The 19,916-nt window shown below is 39.6% G+C and overlaps 1 protein-coding gene across 1 annotated transcript; it reads left to right on the top strand.

The window, feature by feature from the left end:
* Positions 1-749: 749 nt before the first annotated feature.
* LOC104492851 (macrophage mannose receptor 1-like) lies at positions 750-18,763 on the top strand (the record flags this gene model as incomplete). The annotated part of the gene is made up of 17 exons (XM_010135454.1): positions 750-837; positions 1,528-1,672; positions 2,152-2,187; positions 2,276-2,445; positions 3,242-3,309; positions 5,513-5,613; positions 6,808-6,950; positions 7,308-7,422; positions 8,602-8,750; positions 10,290-10,392; positions 11,209-11,441; positions 13,015-13,180; positions 14,190-14,342; positions 14,597-14,713; positions 16,090-16,257; positions 18,176-18,217; positions 18,519-18,763. Coding segments are annotated over 17 exons (2,242 nt in total), but the record flags the coding sequence as incomplete, so codon positions are not given.
* Positions 18,764-19,916: the final 1,153 nt, after the last annotated feature.

The raw sequence follows: 19,916 nt of genomic DNA, 5'->3' as shown, positions 1-19,916 counted from the left end.
GGTGGTGGGGGGGAGGGAGGGATGGGGGACACACATGACGTTTAAATAATCACCTTTCTGGTGACATAATGGATTTCTGATAATGAATTTCTACTTTGCAAAGATGGTGCATGTCCTTGCAAAGTGAAAGAAGGAAACGGATAGAAAGAGGTGAGCAAGAGAGCAAGAGGGTTTCTTGACCGGACTCTGGGAAGGTGGTGCAATGCATTGAAGTAGCCTGAACATACACAAGAATGAAAGAAGGAGAGTCAAAACTGGTTTCAACTGAGTTTAGTTCAAAGAGAGAAAACTGATCTTAGCTTATTTGTAGCCGATTAGTAGATAAAAACCTCTTCATCGAACAGTTTGTGCTGCTTTCCTACCGTAGTTAAGGGGAAAAATTGGGACTCTAAGGAGTGCCTGGCCTATGGATGTGCTTATATAAATGTTTAAATCGAGCCTATGAGTACAGACAGGTCTGAATTTGGATGCCTAAGCTACTTGGTGAACCAAGATTTCAAAACGTGTTTTCGTTTAACTCAGTATTTACGGACTCATGACACCTGTGATGTTTCTCATGAAGCTCTGGTGTTTCACTCGTTGCCATGTGCAGAGCCAGGGTGTTTTTCCCCCCATGATGATTGAATGATTACTTTGTATGACTGTCTCAAACAACACTTCAAGCATCAAAACACTGAGAATAATGTAATGATTCATTTTCTCCTTCTCTGTTGCACATTGTCTGATTGCCTGTATTTGTAATCACCCAGAGAGAGATATTATGGTCCCTCATCTTACTGGATGGGTTTAAGTGCCTTGGACTCCGACAGCAGATTTATATGGAGTGATGGCTCACCAGTGAGTAACTAGTTTACTGTTTCACATTTTCATCTAATTTTCCATTTATATCTTGGCAGACAGCTCTCATTCCTCCTATACAAGCTACAAGTAACCTTAAGTCTTTACTACCCAATTCCATTCTAGGAATTAGTTTTTATCTTTTGATAGTTCGTAGTTATAGATAACAGTATGATATGTAGAGTGACAAAAGAACACCAAAGATGATGGAATATCTCTTGATCTAAGCAAATCTGCTTGTACTAATCTCTATATTGCCATTTGTCATTTAAAGTTAGAAATAATTCCATATGTATTTCATACACAAGCTAGGCTTTGTTGCCCTCACTCTCTGAAGCAGATCACAGCCTGCGAGGCACAACTCCATATGGCAGCGCAGACAGATTGTCTCAGGTTGAAACATCAGAGCAGGACAATCGACCCGGAGATCAGAGGATGGTACTCAGATACTTCTTCCTAGAGCTTGATTTCTCTTGATAATAAATAGGGCAACAAATTCTTGGCTTACTAACACGGCTTATAAATAGACAGACAAATCATTATGCTATGCAGGGGTGGTGCCTTACAAGATCTGTCAGCAAAGCATGGAACCATGAAATCAAATAAGTGTGTTCTTCTTTAACAGGACAACAGAAAACAATTTTTTCACTTTAAAATGACAATAGTAACAAAGCTGTGTTTCCACTATAGGTAAATTTTGAAAAATGGGAAAGCGGAGAACCAAACAATTATGATGGAAATGAAAAATGTGTCGTGTTTCATGGCTACAATAACATGAGGTGGAATGATTTATTTTGTGAACATATGCAGTACTATGTTTGTCAGATAAAAAAAGGTAAGATAACTTTCTTCCTTAAGCAACTTTTAGAGGCAGATAAGAACACCTGTTCCAGGCCACATCACACTATCTGCACATATTGGAGCCAACTGTGCCATCAAACACAACGAACTCTTAATACATTTTAATTTAAATAAAAGCAGTTGAAAACTAAGAATTGATGCATGTATCTACATGTATCCACGTGTATCTACATGCGTAAGTTTGGGATGAATATAGGCATGTTGAGGAAGCCTGAAGTTGAGCATAGTTTCTGTAAACTTAACTTGTTATCAGCTCTAACGTGGTATTTAGGTGAGTGTAACACCTTTTTTTTTTTCAGATATTCTTAGAAATTCTGTAACAAAATTAAGCATACTGAGTAACCCTTAAGATTCATTTTATTACTTGGAATTAAAATGCTAACTGTATAACTATATTTTAATTGAGAGATGTCCGAGAAACATAATGTACTGAGATACTGATTTGTGTTCCAGGAGCAACACTGAAACCAGAGCCTTCTTCCACATTCAGTAAGTCTCGTACTTCCACTAACAGAAATAAATTAACATATAATGATGTTATGTTCTATTACCGACTTCTTAATGTTTTACCTTGCAGATTATGAATATATTGTCAGTGAAGATGACTGGATAATACATGATCACAAGGAATACTACGTCAGCAATGAACGAATGCCTATGCAAAAAGCCAGGGAATTCTGCAAGAAGAATGGTGGTGATCTTGCTGTCATTGAGAATGAAAGTGAAAGAAAATTTCTTTGGAAATATGTAAGACACATGTTTTACTTCAAACATACACCGTTCTGTCCTGCGCTGAGGCATCTTCTTCAGCTGGCTTGTGAAATGTTAGAAAGTGATCCCCCTCATAAAAACAATCACTGCCACCTTTCATAGATTCATCTGATTAGGAGATTTACGATAATCACTATTTTGATAAATTGCTACACATAGACAAATCCTCAGCTTCTTTTCAAGAACACTCTCAGGGTGCAGCTTTCAAAAACCTTGGTCTGTTTAGCTGAAAAATACAGTTGTGAATATGTCTATTCACAGAATTCAATAAAAGATCACTCCCCCCCTTTTTTTTTTGTCAAAAAAAGATTTCAAATTTTCAGTAAGAGTTTTAAGCCAAAATATTTTCTGATAGGAAGAGAATAACCTGATGATGATATATACTTTCGGAAATAATTGTGTACTATTAAAAAGAAGTATGATTCCATCCTTTCCTGCACATGATTAAGTACTAAACCCCACTACTTCTAGCCTTTGGGCAAATTCTCACTATGATTGTGTGAAATTCCTAAAAATATTGCTTTATCTTATAGCCTGCTTAAGAGGTCATTCTTATCTTCTTAACATAACTTTTTACTGCATTTCTTTTCCATCCTAATCTGCTTTTTAAAAACATTTTGCATTTTTCAGTTCAGGCACATAACTGACGGCCTTCACATTGCATGCTATGCAGTTGACCTACTGACACTAAAGCAGTTTCTGTGGTCTTGCTTGTTTTATTTGAAATCTGTTTTGTTACAGCTCATTAAAATTCATAATTTTTGTGTTTTAGACTTTCTATAGAGACCGGGGAAATGACTTTTATATTGGATTAAGTTTGAGCCTTGACAAGACATTTCAGTAAGTAAAACCAAATTAAGTTTGTCAGACTCATAACGTAAATATCTGACATGGCTGCCTGTAAAAGACTGTGGAAGTTCAATGGCTGACAAAACCTGTCTATGGCAATGTCTTGACATAAAGTTTTGAAATAAGATTCTGCACTTCAGGGGAGCACTTCTTTCATGATATTTGCACTATCTGTTTCCCCTTCTTTTTGTTCTACACTCTGCTTTTGTAATACGATGCTGAGATGTTCACTCATAGTCAGTGTGGTGTCATCCGCTTTTCCTTCTTAAAGATAAAATTGGTTGGGGGTCTCTAGAATGTTCCAGTCAGTACTTGCAGGCATTACTAAACAGTAAAATAATTAAAGAAAAAGAACCCTCAAAACCTGCAGTGAGAGGCAGCATGCTGGTTTTTAGAGGTGAAATATCAACACTGGAGAGACCTTTTCTAGAAGGTAATTTATAGAATCATAGAATCATCTGCTTGGAAAAGACTTAAGATCGAGTCCAACCATTCACCCTGCACTGCCAGGGTCCCTAAACCACGTCCCTCAGCACCACATCTACACGTACTTTCAGGGATGGAGACTCCACCATCTCCCTCAGCAGCCTGTTCCAGTGATTCACAACCCTCTCGGTAAAGTTCTTCCTGATATCTAACCTAGATCTCCCCTGGAGCAACTTTAGGCTATTTCCTCTCATCCTGTCACTTGTCACATGGGAGAAAAGGCTCCCCACACCGCTCCTCTCTACAACCTCCTTTCAGGTAATTGTAGAGAGTGATAAGGTCTCCCCTCAGCCTCCTTTTTCTCCAGGCTAAACAACCCCAGTTCCCTCAGCTGCTCCTCATAAGACTCACTCTCCAGACCCTTCACCAGCTTCATTGCCCTTCTCTGAATGTGCTCAAGCACCTCAATGTCCTTCCTGAGGGGCCCAAAACTGGACACAGTACTCAAGGCATGGCCTCACTAATGCCAAGTACAGGGGAACAATTTCGAGATGGTTGTTCTGCCAGGGCCCAAGGCAGGACAGCTTCAGGCTACACGGAGTCATTCTACAAAGGTCTACAAAGTGCCCTGGGAGCGTCCTAAACCTTCTCTGGAGCCTTAGATGAGTTACAGACATTTCTTCTGTGGTGCTGTTCTCCTCTCCCCAGCCCCGCTCCCCCTTCCCACTCCTGCCTCTTTTTCATGCCGCCTTCTGGGATTTGAAGCTTGGTCAGATGAGTCTCAGCCTCTTCATTTCAGTCTTTCTTCTGTTACCTCAGGATGTCTTTCTTGGCCACAAGCCACAGAGACTGCATGGTCTCATCTCCTGGAGCCCTCGCTTTGTATGTCACATCCACTGCTCAGAAAACACTGGTCTTTGTCCAAATTTCCCTTGCTCCCTCACTAGTTTAATCTTTGTCCCTGCTGGATGATGGTGCTCCTATTCAACTTTATACCATTTCTCCCGGTTTATTATGTACTGTTTTTTCCTATTCGGCTCAGGAGATTTGCAAGGGGAAGCAGCTAGGCATCCTGTTGAATTCCCCATCAGTAGTTTACTTGCAAAAACTTGCACATGGTTGCTAAATTGCCCTGGGGCTGATGTTGTCTGAAGGCTCTCAGTCTTGCCAGATTCCTTGTTTGACTTTCGTTCTTCCAAAACACCACAGCTTTTTCACTCTTTCCTTAGCTGCTTTTCGAGAATAAATTTGTTAATCACCAGTCATGGGACATGACTTGCACAACTGAAAGCAACAGTTGTATAATATTAAAGATTTCCTTTGTTTAACAAAATGGTTCTAAGTAGTCCCCAATATGTGGTTCAAGACTTTCTCTCCCTCTACAAGACCTTATGTCACCACTTTTGGACCCAGGGTGTTACTAAAATAGGCTCAGGTTTCTGTTTCTGTGCTCCAGAGAAAGCCAGGCACAGTGCCTCACTGGTGTGTTTCCTGCAAGCTACCACTGGTCAAAGACCCAAAAGACTGGGACCAGCAGTTGAGATGATTTGTTCAGACCTGGTCCAAGTCAATAGACTAGGCAGTTGGTATAAAGATATCTTCTACTGATTCCAAGCGGAAGGTCTTGGTTTTCTTTTACCAGGGAACAACATGTGTTTGTAAGATAGGATATAGGGAATTGAAAATACAAAGCTCTGATATGTCCTTTACAAAGAAATATTTACTAATTCCACTACGAATTATTATTCCCCTATATTAATTCTTCCAGGTGGATGGATGGAACTCCAGTGAACTATGTTGCCTGGGCTCCAAATGAACCTAATTTTGCAAATAATGATGAAAACTGTGTGGTCATGTATGCCCAAACAGGTGGGTGCTGTAACAACATTCATTCACCTCAGTGTGAGGGCTGCATGTGCAAGGCTGGGTGAGCTACTGACAAGATGGTGTTTGACAGGATGTTTAAAAAACACAGGAAAATAAAGGATATTCTTTTTCATTTATGCACTTTTAAAAAATGTGACTCTATATAGCTAGCACATTGGATTGCATCTGCAATTTGGTTCCCAGCCTTGTCAGAAAATTTCAACATGAACAAATCAGTTAAGCATCAAGCCGTCTGCAGACAGAGTCATTACTGATTTTCCCATAACCTCTGTCCATTTTATGACTGCCTCTCAAGCACAGCAGCTGTCTGGTTCCATTTCTGCAGTTTCTTAAAACCTAGGGTTTGGGCATGGCTTTTATTATTACTAAACAATGTTGTACACTATTCTAATTAAAATAAACACGAATAATCTTTAATACAGAGAGCTGGAAGTAATTAACGCTTAATGTTAGCTTAACGCTAGCCAAGCACTTAGTCTTCTTTGGAGCAGTTATACTCTTCTACTTTTAAACATTTCTAGTCTCAAAACCTACAACTGAGGTAATCTTCCTAGGCTTTGTTAGAGATCAACGGAGGGAAGTGACCACTTTTGGGGAGTAAATACTATGTCCTGTTCTAGAGATCTCTAAGATAAATGAATTATGTCCTTCTGCCCGTTAAACATAGGGTGTGATAAGCTCTACTGTAGATAATTACCTTGCAACTAATGAAATGAATGCCATTTTCTTATTAATTTCTGATCTATAAAATTGGGATGATGCTGTTAATGTTATGTGATGTAAGAACAAAAGGTACCCAGATGACCCTAAGACTGTGAGAAGCTCAGGTAGAAAGGTAACAAGGACTAAGTACCTTCTACAGACAGAGTGGTCCTAGAGATCTTACCCATCTTAGAGAGGTCAAGTAAGCATTTGACCTCAAACTCCCATTTGGCAATGCCGTGGTTTTGCAATGTTGAAATATTTATGTTCTCAGACAAAATAGGCATATTCTGAATTTGCTGGAAACCTGAATACTTCTAAGGAACATATATAAAATTACTCATTATTTCTGGGGAGACAAATAAAAATACAGTATCAGTTCTACATTCTATGATAGATTTGCTTTAGGAAAAGACACTTTTTAGCCCAGTCTCAGTTGCATTTTGTTTTTCTTTTACTCTAATTTGCTTTCAGGTACATGGAATGATCTCAATTGTGGCCGCGTTGAGTTTTTCATCTGTGAAAGGCTTAACAGTACTGTTCGTCCAACCGTTGCCCCCACTTCACCACCACCAAAGGGTGGGTGTCCAGAAGACTGGCTCCTCTTTGATAACAAGGTAGAGTAAGAAATGTCAGTATATTATATTTTGAACAGAACAGAATGAAAACTAGCTTTGATTCAGTTTTTCTCTCGTGGCAGGGTTTTCAGTTATCACAGAATATGTGCTGATTGATTGTGTGTATTTAAAGACTCTAAAGACACGATTCCTACACCAGAAGTTATAGCCTCTATTGGAGTCACAGCAGTTAGGAGAATTGAAGACACGCTAGAAAGGACTGTTAAATCAGCTAATCTTCCTTATTTTTTTTCCCCTTAAAATATCCAGTTTATCTTGTTTGTTATAAACAGAATTGCTTTCACCAGAAATCTAAATGCCATCCAGTTACAGATTTGGCACACTTCTCTTTTTCAGTGTTTCAAAGGGTTTGGCCTTAATGAAAACGATACATTGACATGGCATGCTGCACGGAACAATTGTATTCATTTTGGAGGAAACCTGGCTACTATATCAAAAAAGGAAACGCAAGGTATAAAGTGCCAACATTTTGATACTGGATGAGACATCAAGTAATTCCTGATAAGCAGATTAAAACAGGTGTAATAGCTTCTACAATATATGCCATATTAACCTAAAGTTATATTGAATGAGAAATCACACCCTTAGAAAAATGCTTGCATAGGGTTTAGTGTCTTTGTTAACTTTTAAAACCATAGCTTTGGGGTTAATATGGGATGTACAAAGGAATTCACAGTATTCAAATACTAAGATTTTGTATTAGCAGCTGCATATAATAAAATGTCCATATTTTATTAAGTGTTCATGTGAAACTAGCACACAAAAGGAGTAAAGCCCAAAACAAATCACCATGCACCTAGCTGCTGAGCCAAATGCTGAGGGTATTAGTGGTGGACAGATCCTTATGTAGCAGAAGGCTCCAATACTGGAATCCCAGCTTCCCCCTGTTCCTCTTGCTTTGCGGGACCTCAGCCTGGTGGTGTTGCTGCTCAGCATGTTACAGGTTTTTAGTGAGGCCTCATGTTTGCTTAGGAAATGTAATGCCTCAGGTCCTGAGGGCTGCACAAAGATCATCTCCTAGCTCACTCCATCAGTGCCTGTGGTTTGTGCTTTTTTCTACAGCAGAGGAAGGACATCCCTTTAGTGGAAAGAATGGTAGTCAAGGCAGGAGTTAAGGGAAGCAGCATCTGGATTTTCAAAAAGCTGAGACCTCAGTACATATACACACTTGATTACTAAGTATTGGTTATTACATACGTGGTTATTAGTTTTATTTGTGTTATGCCTATTTAGAAATTAACTTAAGTCTGGTTGACAAAGAATTTACCAAAGAAGAAAAGAGAGAACACAGTCTGTAGGCTCATTTCTACGTGCCAAGGCTTTGTGTCCTCATGTTAAATTTTGTAATAACATTAAAACATTTTCCATGCTTCCTCAGATGACAAACAGCACAGAATAGCATACACATAAATTCCTTAAATATTTTTGAAAACAATTTTATATATCAAAATTTGTCCATCTTGAGTTAGTCAATACTTTTTCTGACTTTAACATCAGATGACAATTCTTTTTGTTTTTATCATAAGATAATCACCTTATTAAAGAACATAAACCCAGGCACTCTAAAGTCTGCACTGTTGTGGAAAAATGCATTCAGTCTCTCCCTTTGTACACCTTTTTTTCCCTTCAGCTTTCCTCATGTCCCTCTTAAAAAATGCTGCAACAGATGCTTGGATTGGACTGAATGACATAAATCAGGAGCGCACATTCTTATGGACAGATGGAAGCCCAGTTTACTATACAAATTGGGCAAAAGGTTCCCGAAGTTACTATAGTCAGGTAAACAGTGGCTTCTGTTTAACACTTGAACATTAGAACTTTCGTAGGTGAACGAAATGTGGGTAACTACACCTGTATGTTCTATAAAGTAATCTCTATGAAGACTTTTAGTAATCCTGTTCCTTTAAGAGCAGAGTAATCATGTGGGAGATCTACCTTCACACATTTCTTTCAGCTTCTGGGTTTTGCCATGATTCTCTGGAAATGCAGACAGAGTTTTTGGAGCATTATTCAAAACTTGGACAAGTCAGCAATTTCCCTCAGTTTACCATGAATGATCAGGAGATTCAAATAAATCATAACAAAGCAGTAACTGTGTAATTTTGGGATACAGTAATTATTATTTAGCCTTGATGAAAATATTCAGATAAATGCATATATTTACATTTCTTGGCACTGAGCTTATTAAGATAAATTCATTGAACAGGATCCTCAAAATAAGGAGATTGGGTCTTTCTCACTTTTATCTTCTGTGTATGATCTTCCTTCTGAAAGATCTCTACTGCATGCTTTGAAACTTTCACCACTGCTATACCATTTTGTGTTTAATTGCAAGCCAAAACTGAGTGTTATTCAATAAGTGTCAAATGGCTAATGTAGAATACTGTAGAACAACGTAGAGTACTCCTGTGCAGAGTACTAGCTTTACCAATTTTCTATCTTTTTCATAATAGAATTGCTTTGAATTCAGCTAAAATGGGGAAAAGTTCTGTGAGGCCCAACTTCTGCTACCATCCAGGCTAGAGCTGTGTTTTGGGACCTCCAGGATGTCCCCATCTCACCCACATATACACTTTCTCTAGAAGGCTATGCCTGTTTTTCTGTACAGGTTGCTCCACACAGAACTTAGTTCACTTGCAGACAAGACGTGGGCAATTGCCTCCAAGGGGGTTTGGAGATAGCATGACATTATGCTGATATAAGGTGGGGAGAGCTGCTGCCTCCTGCTGCAGAAAGCCAGGCTCATGCTGTGGGAGGAAAGGGAAGAAGGTAAAGAACTGAAATTGCAGTGAAAAGTTTTGGGTCGTGTCCCCCACAAAAAGTTCTTTCCGATCGACACTTCTACATTTCTACACTGTAGTGACAGCTTTGGTTCCTAGTGTTGAACTGGGTCAGGAAGAGGATTTCAGCTCCCCAGGCAAGCTTCAGTGCTGAGGACCATTTCCCCATAACCTCCAGGAAAACAGCAATGGAGCTGAAATGTCCTGTGGACCAGACTATCACATGCACATCTACCTGCACACAAAGACATGTGCATGCACAGAGATTATACACATACCAGACACTTCTTCCTGCCTCTGTCCTGTCCTTTGCAACTCCCACCATCATCCAAGTGCAACCTTTCCTAGGGCTGAGTTCTAAATCTTCATTGTCATATTGCTGCTCCTGACCATTGCTTGTGTGAGTTCATAAACGTGACCTCCGTATTATTCATCTGTGCGTGCCCACGTGTGATAGGTAAGTCTGTATAGTCAGAAGGAGTACAAATGTTTTCTATCTACCCACATCTTTTTCATATTAATCTCTTTTCCCCTGCAGGATGACTGTGTCTTTATGGTAAAGAACCCTGTTGAACAGGCAGGGAAATGGAAAGATGAAGAATGTAAAACAAGCAAAAGCTACATATGCCAGAAAAATTCTGGTGAGTTTTCCTTCACTGTTTTCTAGTGCAGCTGATTTATTGTGTTATGTCAAACCGGTGTTAAAAGTGGCTTTCCCATATTCAACCCTATTTTAACTGAAATTAATTTGACAGTATCACATGTACTATGGGCCATTTTAACAAAATGAGCACACATTTTATCTTTTGGAGAACCCCCCTTTAAATGACTAGATCAGTAAATAAAAAAATTCAGGGATCATCATGTATTTTAGTATTTTTGGCAACAAGGTGGGAGAGAACAGTACTTTATCTTCATAAAAGTAAATTCTTCAAAACTGAAATACTACTGTTATGCTTAAGATACTACTTCTTTACTTTGAAAAAATGCTCTGCCTGATTTCCTTTACAGTCTTACTCAGGCAATTTCATCATCAGCAGTTGTGTCCCTCTTTGTAGCCCTCTGCTTGCTCATGGCATGGTTACTGTATACACTGTTCCTTGTCAGAAATACAATGAATGCTAATATATCATGGAAAAAATGGAGGAATTGTTCCCTTTCATGCCCTGGGTCATTGCAGTATGCTTTGGGAAGGTCTAGAGCTTACACGGCGCGTTCCTGGAGGTGATTCGATATTTATATTAAAAGGGCATTCTGACAAGAATTAGAAAATTTTGTCACAGACCATGAACGCATGGCTTTCCTCACTGCAGTGATAGTTCAAACACATCTTATTTTGTTATTACAGTCTCTCTTAATTACTTGACTACTCCAGTACACTAGATCTTCTCTCAGCGTTTTATGTCTGGCCAATGTAAAATGCTTGTATTTTCTTTTTGTTTGTTTGATGGTTACAGACCCCAAACTGCAAGACTCCCAACCCACCGTTCCAATGTTTGGCTTTAACAATTATGGTGATGACCGCTATGCAGTCATTGACTATAAAATGAGCTGGGAAAAAGCAAAGAAGAACTGCAGAGACCAGTATGCGGAACTTGCCAGCATTTTGGATCCTTACACTGAGTCTTACTTGTGGTTAGAAATATTAAAGCATGGGGAGCCTGCGTGGATTGGTCTTAACAGCGAAACAGTGAGTCCATCAAACCCTTATCACAACCATAGCACTACCCCAGATCAACATAGATCAGCCATATTTCTTGCTCAGCGATTGACAGAATCCATTGCTGTGGGTGCAGTTTGCTTGCACGAGAGTGCTACTGTTCAGACTTGTGAATGTGTTAAGCATCAAAACCTTGCTGGGGAACCCGACTTCCCATGTTTGTCCATAATGTAAGTAAGAACTGCCACATCCTGCATTTCAAAGGCCACCAAGTGTGTAGCTGCAGTAGGCAGTGGCTTTAGTGGTAAAAGTGGCTACGGAGTTTCCAGTTCCTACATCATGGTCTACTACATGCTCATGTTGAGGAGCATTGCAATTTCTGAAGACACAATTTGGAGCACACCAAGGAAAAAGCTTGGGTTAAAAACAGTTCTTTCTTCATGAGGTTATTTTAAGTTTTGTTTTAATTCATATCCTACCACTATGAGAGTTTGTGCTGGGCAATAAGGGAAATGGCAAGAGGCAACATAGAGGTGGGAGCAGGCTTCTGGCAAGGGGGACATCTTAGTATGATTTTTGGAGCTGAAGCCACGGCCTTGTGAAAAACTGCCAACAAAATCAGCCATCCAAGTGGAAAGGTCCGAAAGAGGAAGCATCTGTTAGAGGCATGTAAAAAGGACATGAAAAAGATGATGTAGCTGGATATTTGTGGAACCGGAGTTGTGAGGAAATCGAGAGGAAATCGAGAGGAAAGAGGTAGAGCTGGATCTTGGTGAGACAGAGAACCGAGAGAGGGCACAGGTGCTGAGTTGAGAGGAACTGGAGCTGCATTTCAGTGAGAGCAGGCATTGGGAAACCAGGATTAGACATCTGGGATGCAATGTAGCCAAGGACTTCAAAGGAAAAAGGACAGGAAAGGAAAGAACTGGCACAAAGAACTCCAAAGGTCACAGGAAGAAGGGGTTAGGCTGTATAGGATGGGGTGAAAGGAACCATGGGTGTGACTAATGTTGGTTGTCCTCTGCAAATAGTGAAATCCAATAAAGAAACCCCCATGCTTATCTCCTGTCTAGTAGCTGGTTCTAGCAAGAACTCAAAACCTATCACAAGCCCTCCTAGCGTGGGTGGCAGAGGTCTGTGGTGCATGCCTTGTGAAAAGTGTCATCAGTATTCCTCTCTGTAGTGGAACTTCTGCTTTTTCTATTTGCTTTCCAAATACAGAGAGAGAAGCCCATGTTAGAGGAATGCTAACAATGATTTCTCTGCAATCTTTTGATTAGTGTGTCTGTGTGGACTCCTTCGATAAAATCTCTAACTATATATTCACATTTGTTACTGCGTGGCCCTTTGACCACTTAGCTTATGAGATGGATGGTGTGAATCGAATAGCTTGTGTTGCACGCTGAGTAAACGTCTGTAGGATCACTGCCCTAACTGCTGTGGAGAATGGGAGTCTGGACCAGACTGTTATGTATTCACAACTGAGGATGAATTAGTTTTGTGAGAGAAATAAGTTTTTATATACCCTCAAGTGCAACGTTAATGTTCTTTCAATCAGATTCTTGCATGTGAGACAATCATCTTTGTTGTTATTTGTTTTTAGACTCATGGCCAATACAAATGGTCAGATAGAAGGAGGAGCAGATACCATAACTGGGCCAGTGGAGAACCAAATAAGAATGCAGCCTGTGTCTATTTAGATTTGGATGGTTTTTGGAAGACAGCATTTTGCAATGAAACATTTTTATCTCTCTGTAAACAATCCAATGGTAAGTTGTGAATGAGAGAAATGTGATTTGGAAGGCTGGAATTTAAATTAATGGCTTTATTTGAATTTAGCTTTTCCACATATGCAAAGATTGTGATAGATGGTGTATGCCCTGTGATAAACTATTGCTTTTGTTAACGAAGAACTCTCAGCGCCAGCCTGTCTTGAGTGATTTCCAGACATTTCATTTCATAAGCCACTCAACGAATGCACATCATAAAGACAGCTACAATATTTCATGCCACATGAAATAGTTCTTTTCTGCATCTTTGTTTGTAAAACCTGCAGAACTGATCAACTTTAGTCTAACTGTAAATATACTAGTGATATATTTTTACATTTAAAAGTGTCTTTTGTAATACTGGGAAATAAGAAACTTCTGTCAGTCTAGAAGCCAAATTGATTAAATTGTTAAAAGTACATGATCCTGGGAAGCTTCTGCTGAGATACTTTACAGGTCAAATATCGCACATAATTTTCAAACGTATTTTAAATTACATATGAAATTTATGATTTCCGCGCCGTACTTCACGGCAAATTTTATATTAATTTAAGCTCTGCTTTGGCTTTAAACAGGTGATGCAATAGGTTACTAATTCTGCTTCTACATAGTTTAGGATGTACGTACAAGAGCAGGCACAGGCAGCTTCTCTGACTGACCTTGCTACAAACTGGCTGAACACAAGCCACGGTGTTGTGGTGGTTGTGTGTGGTTGTGGTGGAGATCCTTTATGTACCCCGATTCCTCATTCTGTTCCACAAGTTTTAAGTAGATTTGCCTTTCTGAAGATAATTGCAGTTAGGCTGGTATAAGCCTTTAGTAGACTGGAGAACCAGCTGCAACCAGAATAGTTTATTACTGGTTTACCATGTTTACGTCAATCTTTTATTATTAGTTAAGTCTATGGAACATTCCTTTTTCTGGAATTGCTGTCAAATTGCTAGGGTTGATGTGTGCTGCAGAAGTATGATTCCCTTGGCTTTTAAAAATCTGTGTGTCTTTTTAATAGAGTTAATTCCCAGTGAACCACCACAGCTTCCTGGAAAGTGTCCTGAACCAAAGCATGGTAGATCTTGGGTTCCCTTCCGCCGTCATTGCTACTATGTTCACACCAAATCTGAGGAAAGCTGGCCTGATGCTTCCATGACATGTATTCAAATGGGTAAGTGCCTTTTTTATTAGGACATTTCACAGGTTGTTTGCCTATTTGTTTTTTTAACACAGAACCAAGAGATAATACGTAGATGTGTTTGTAGCAATTACAAGCTACAGCTAATTTAAATTTATTATCAAGCTTTTCTATTATATGAAAAAGTTGATTGTGAAACATGTCATGATTGTTTACTGAGATAATTATTTCTGATGTAAAATCTTGCTGAAATCTTGCTGGATGCAATAATTAATTGATATTTTTAGGTGCTTCTCTGGTTTCCATAGAAGATTCAGCTGAAATGAACTTTCTCTTACTTCATTTGTCTCAACTTGCAACTGACTTCAGAAAATTTTGGATAGGATTGTTCAAAAATATTGAAGGTAATTTTTTTGCAATGCGTACTGAGATAAAAATAAATACTTAATAAACAGACACAACACTAAATAACACTAACATACTAAATACTAATACTAACATACTAAGTATCAAAGAAACAGAGAGAAATCAACTGTTAAATGTTTAATAGTTTTTCTACTAAAATACTTAAACATAGATCACCAAGAGGAATATGCTTTTTGTATCTTTAGTGTAATTAGAGCATATGTCAGTCTGTAAAAGGTTCTAGCTTAGCACTGTAGCAGTTGATTAAAATGGTTCCTGTTGCATTTAGCCATTTAGTCTTTGAAGAAACATGTTGTCTTGTAAATAAAACCTGAGGCATCCTGAAATTGAAATTTATTTCTAAACTACAGAGGGGCTAGCAGCTCATGAGCTGCCTAGCAACATTTCAGGTTTTTTCCACGATTTTTTTGGTGGAACTTTTTGTTTTTATCCACAAGAATTTCAGCTTTTTTTTTTTTTTTATCCTGTTTTCTCTATCACTGTAATTCTGAAGCCTGTTTTTCGTGGTTTTCATGGCAGACTTTGAGGGTACATCTCTTGAGCAAGTCTAGACTGGGCTGCAGAGAGTGGCCTTGGCTATGGCTGTCTCTGACCATCAGCAATAGCAAGCACCTTGTTGCATGGCAGGCCAGGTTCATCTGTTCTAGCTGAAAATTCACAGTACAAAAGCAGCGATTTGTTCCTGACCTGGCCCACTACGCTGCCACACTGCTACATGCAGTGCAAGCAGAGGCAAGAGGAAAGTGCAGCTGCAGATGGAGGGACAGAGTAGGTGGCACTGAGGCAGTTGTAAGATATATCAGGATATGCTACTGTGAAAGTGCTCTGAGGGAGCAGAGATAACAGTTATTCCTGCTCGATGGGCCACAGCAGGAGATGAGCGGGCAAGTACTGTTAAAGAGAGCTGATCCAGCCTGCAAAGATAATTGATTCATCTAGCTCAAATGAAGCAGCTATTCACTGATTTTGGATATGCACATAAAGAAAATCTAAGCATTCTGGACCCTTGAACCGCAGACTATGGCTCACACAGGTGCTTTGCTGTTCCTTAAGGCTCTCAGGCACAAGTGAGTCCTTGGCACAAGCTTCAACTAAAAGTCCTCTGGTAGCCTGGGTGTTTCTTCTTAAATCGCTGACAGCCATGACCCTCAAAGCTAATAGAGTTAACTTTGTGAGCATTTACACTTAGTACACTCCCATCTGAATATCTCCAGCTGTTAAAAGAGTGAGAAATGAGCCCTCTTTGATGGTAATTTAATCAATGAATAAATTCCATATCTGATATCTTTGTGCCCACTAGATTAGAAAGGATGCCCCACTTTATTCACTCACCAGGTAATACTTTTAATTTTAGGGGAATGGATATGGATAGATGGAACTGCGGTAGAATTTGTCAACTGGGATGAAGGAGAGCCTGCAACATATTTTGATGAACACTGTGTTGACATGGATGTCTCAAGTGGAACCTGGAGGCTGCATTACTGCACTGTTGACCACAATTTTATTTGCAAAATCCCTAAAAGTAAGTACTGAATTTCTGTGCACTGGGTTATTTTAGACATAGTGGTTAATATACATCAAGCCAAACTAATTATGCATTGGGTATATTTTATGCATTGATGCTGATGCGCGTGCATCTGCATCAAAGCCAAGAGTAGCTTCTGTAAAGGGCAATGAGAAATAATGCTGGAGAAGAACCTGGGTCACTGTTTCCTCCTCTTGGTTTAAAAGCATTGATTTCTTGGCATGTGCTGTACCCTGGGGTAGGAGAGAACCCTACCTTGGGGTAGTCTCCACATCTGATGAGAGGGTGGAGAAAATTCCTAGTCATTACAGTTAGAGTGCAAGGGGCAGTAGATGATGAAGAGGTGACTAAACTAGCACTGAGAATTCAGGCAGACACTCTCCTGATAGCTAAGTTGAGGGGCAGCAGTGCAGGAAGAAGGTACGTGTTGGCAGTGGGATCAGCACCACTGAAGTGTTCTGGCATCTGCTGGACAACCAAGCAGAAAGTGTTAAGTGAGGACACGCAGTGGGGCCCAGTTAACTTCTCTGCTGACACAGGCATATGGAGATAAGCCAAGACAGCATAGTATGAGTAGTATAATAGGAGTATTTTTAATGGTTACTCAGGGCCCTGTGGGTTTTTTTGATGTCAACCCATGCAAAATCTGAATGTGTCACAGGCTGGGGTGAGTCAATGTTGCGTGCACAGCAGTGCTGCATAGAGTGTGCAGGACGTAGATCTGCACACATGCAGCTAGCATGAATCACTGTATACACACAGATTCAGTTTGCACACAGCAGCTGGGAGACAGTATGAAATGGGTCAGAATTGCCATTGGCAAACAGATCAACGGCACAAATGTAATAAATGCCATGTGGAACAAATTCAGTCTCCTGCTTGTGGATCTCCACATGTTGGCAGGTTGGCAGTGAAGACATCCATGAGCTTTGTAGGGCCCAGCTGCCAGTCCTGCAAGAAATTAACTGAATCATACTCCCCAAGCAACAGAGGGAGGAAAAGAATGTTGCCTAAAAACACAGCTCAAATGCTGTTAAGTACAAATGTGCGTTTCACTTTTGCAAGTGTAAAAAATTGAGTTCTTCAATGTTAAGTGTCAAGCCTTGAACCATGGAAGTGTAAAAACTTGGAACATCTGTCTCTCCTACCAGAAAAAGTGTTCAAAGCAATCAATAGTAAAACAACAATTTGGTTTGTTGGTTGTAGGTTGTGTTTTTTTCTTCCCCACAAATATTTTTAACAAGAATATGGGTTCAGCCTGATTTGTCGGGGAAAATATTTTCATATATTTTTCATGTCCATGTACTGCGTTCAGCTCTGCATTCAGCATAAGATGTGGACCTACACAAGTGGGTACAGGGGAGGGCAATGAAGATGATCAGGGGGCTGGAGCACCTCCTCCATAAGGACAGTGGGAGAGCTGATGTTGTTCAGCCTGGAGAAGAGAAGGCTTCAGGGAGACTTTATTATGGTCTTCCAGTGCTTAGAGGGCGCCTACAGGAAAGATGGGGAGGGACTCTTCATCAGGGAATGTAAGTGATAGGACAAGGGGCAATGGTTTTAAACTGAAAGAGAGCAGGAAGAGAGAATTAGGTACTAGGAAGAAATTCTTCACTGTGAGGGTGGCAAGGCAGAGGAACAGGTTGCCCAGAGACACTGTGGATGCCCCATCCCTGGAAGTGTTCAAGGCCAGACTGGATGGGGCTTTGAGCAACCTGGTCTAGTGGAAGGTGTCCCTGCCCATGGCAGGGTGTTGGAACTAGATGATCTTTAAGGTCCCTTCTGACCCAAACCATTCTATGATTATTTAAAATTCTATAGGAACACAAAGTAAAAATTATGTATGGAGTGTTTATTTAATCTTTACAAGCTTACTGCAAACTGTATATAATATATATATTTTTTAATTTTAAAGCTATTGAAGCTGAGCCAACCCATGATTCACATGTCAATAAAGGTAAGTTTGTTTCTTACAAGCCCAGTAAACAGAAATTTCGATAAGTGTATAGGCATTTATTATTTACAAGTAAAATTGCCTCAGAAAAGTTTCATTTAAAAACCCATTAAACGTTCACAGATTTTTTGTTTTAAATCTTTTTGAAAGGAGTGCTCTTCTCTCAAACTGCATCAATTTTATCTGATGTTACAGTTGTTCAGGACTTTTACAGTTCACTCAGATTGTTTATAGGGAGATGTTTATTGTATGCAATAGCAGTCTCTGGCTATTTATAGTAATTGTTCTGTTTTGTCTTTCACAGCATTAAAAAATGAAGTTGCTGCTTCGTCGGCAAATAGTTTAGGTGGGATGGTTGTTATACTGATCTTCCTCCTGCTAACAGGAACTGGCCTTATGTTCTATTTCTTCTATAAAAAAAGACGTGATCAACAAACAATTACAGCCAGCTTTGAAAATGCCATATACCGTGGTGATGCTGACCCTGGAACTCACGAATCAAATTGTCTTGTGACAAATATTGAAGAAAATGAGCAGGCAACAGTTTAATAAGCAGGGTAATTTTGAAAGGAATTTAAGTGCTGGAATACCAGAGTTCTTAAGGTGTATTCTTAACGATTTTCTCCTGTGAAAATTCTAGTTCATTTTGCACATGTTCTTTCTTGCTTTCAGTACTAGCTGATTTGTGAGATCTGCTCACAAATCGTAGCACCTGGGAGGACTGTTGAGCATACATTTAGACCTGAAGCTATGCTGTGTCAGTGAACACTCAGGTAGTTCCAGTCTCTGCATGGGTGCAGTATCACTTTCAGGCAGAAGAAACTCCATGCTCACCAGATGCAACTGTTAGAATATGGTCCTTATCACTCTCCAAAGACTATATCCAGATCTGTACATATCCTGGAAATGCCACCCCTATCCCCAGCACAGAATAGCAGAATCGCAACAGATTGGAGAGGACCTCCAAGCTCACCTGTTGCAGGTCCCTGCTTGAAGCAGGACCATCTCCCTGCATCAGCCAGGCCACCTGCTCCGGGCTGTGGGTCCACATCTTCCTTTTGCTCCTGAGGAACCCACAGAAACCCTTTGTGTTGTCCATAGTGTCTGAATTAACACATTTTCCTCCTCTGTAAATGACTGATAGAAAGAAAAGTGTAAATTGTTTTTCTTATGCTATAATTCTGTAACACAAGCATTGAAAAATCAACTATAATAAGAGGTTGGAAGGTAATGTGAATAGAAATACTTTATAATTTAAATAATAGAACTGGGATCTCAAAGGATTCTGCAAAAGGGGGGAACAGGCAGGATGAGTTATACTTAATTCATACCTGAAAAAATTACATCAAATTTATTCTTGAAATCTCCAATACCAGTGAAGACTTCCTAACTTTTTAGGCCATCTTTTTAAAGCTTAATGAAACCACTAGAAAGTATTTTCTAATTTCTGACTAAATTCCCCCTGTCCAAGTCTGTTTTAATTCTTTGAGTACCATTCCAGGTGTCATCATGACAAAGCTGATAGCATTGCGTGTCAATACTGGTCTACTGGTATATTCTCTGGGTTCATAAACCCTAAAAAACTACTGTAGGCTCACATATAGGGTTATTTTTTTACTTTTCAGTGTATTTTATGTCAAATGCAAACAATCAAATGACTCTTAGTCTAGAGAAGATCTTATTTAATTTGATATTTTTTGAT

This window comes from Buceros rhinoceros, unplaced genomic scaffold (genome assembly GCF_000710305.1).
Source record: "Buceros rhinoceros silvestris isolate BGI_N320 unplaced genomic scaffold, ASM71030v1 scaffold10704, whole genome shotgun sequence".
Taxonomy (NCBI): domain Eukaryota; kingdom Metazoa; phylum Chordata; class Aves; order Bucerotiformes; family Bucerotidae; genus Buceros; species Buceros rhinoceros.
Note: the sequence above shows the minus strand (reverse complement) of the source record. Positions and strands in the feature narration are given on the sequence as shown.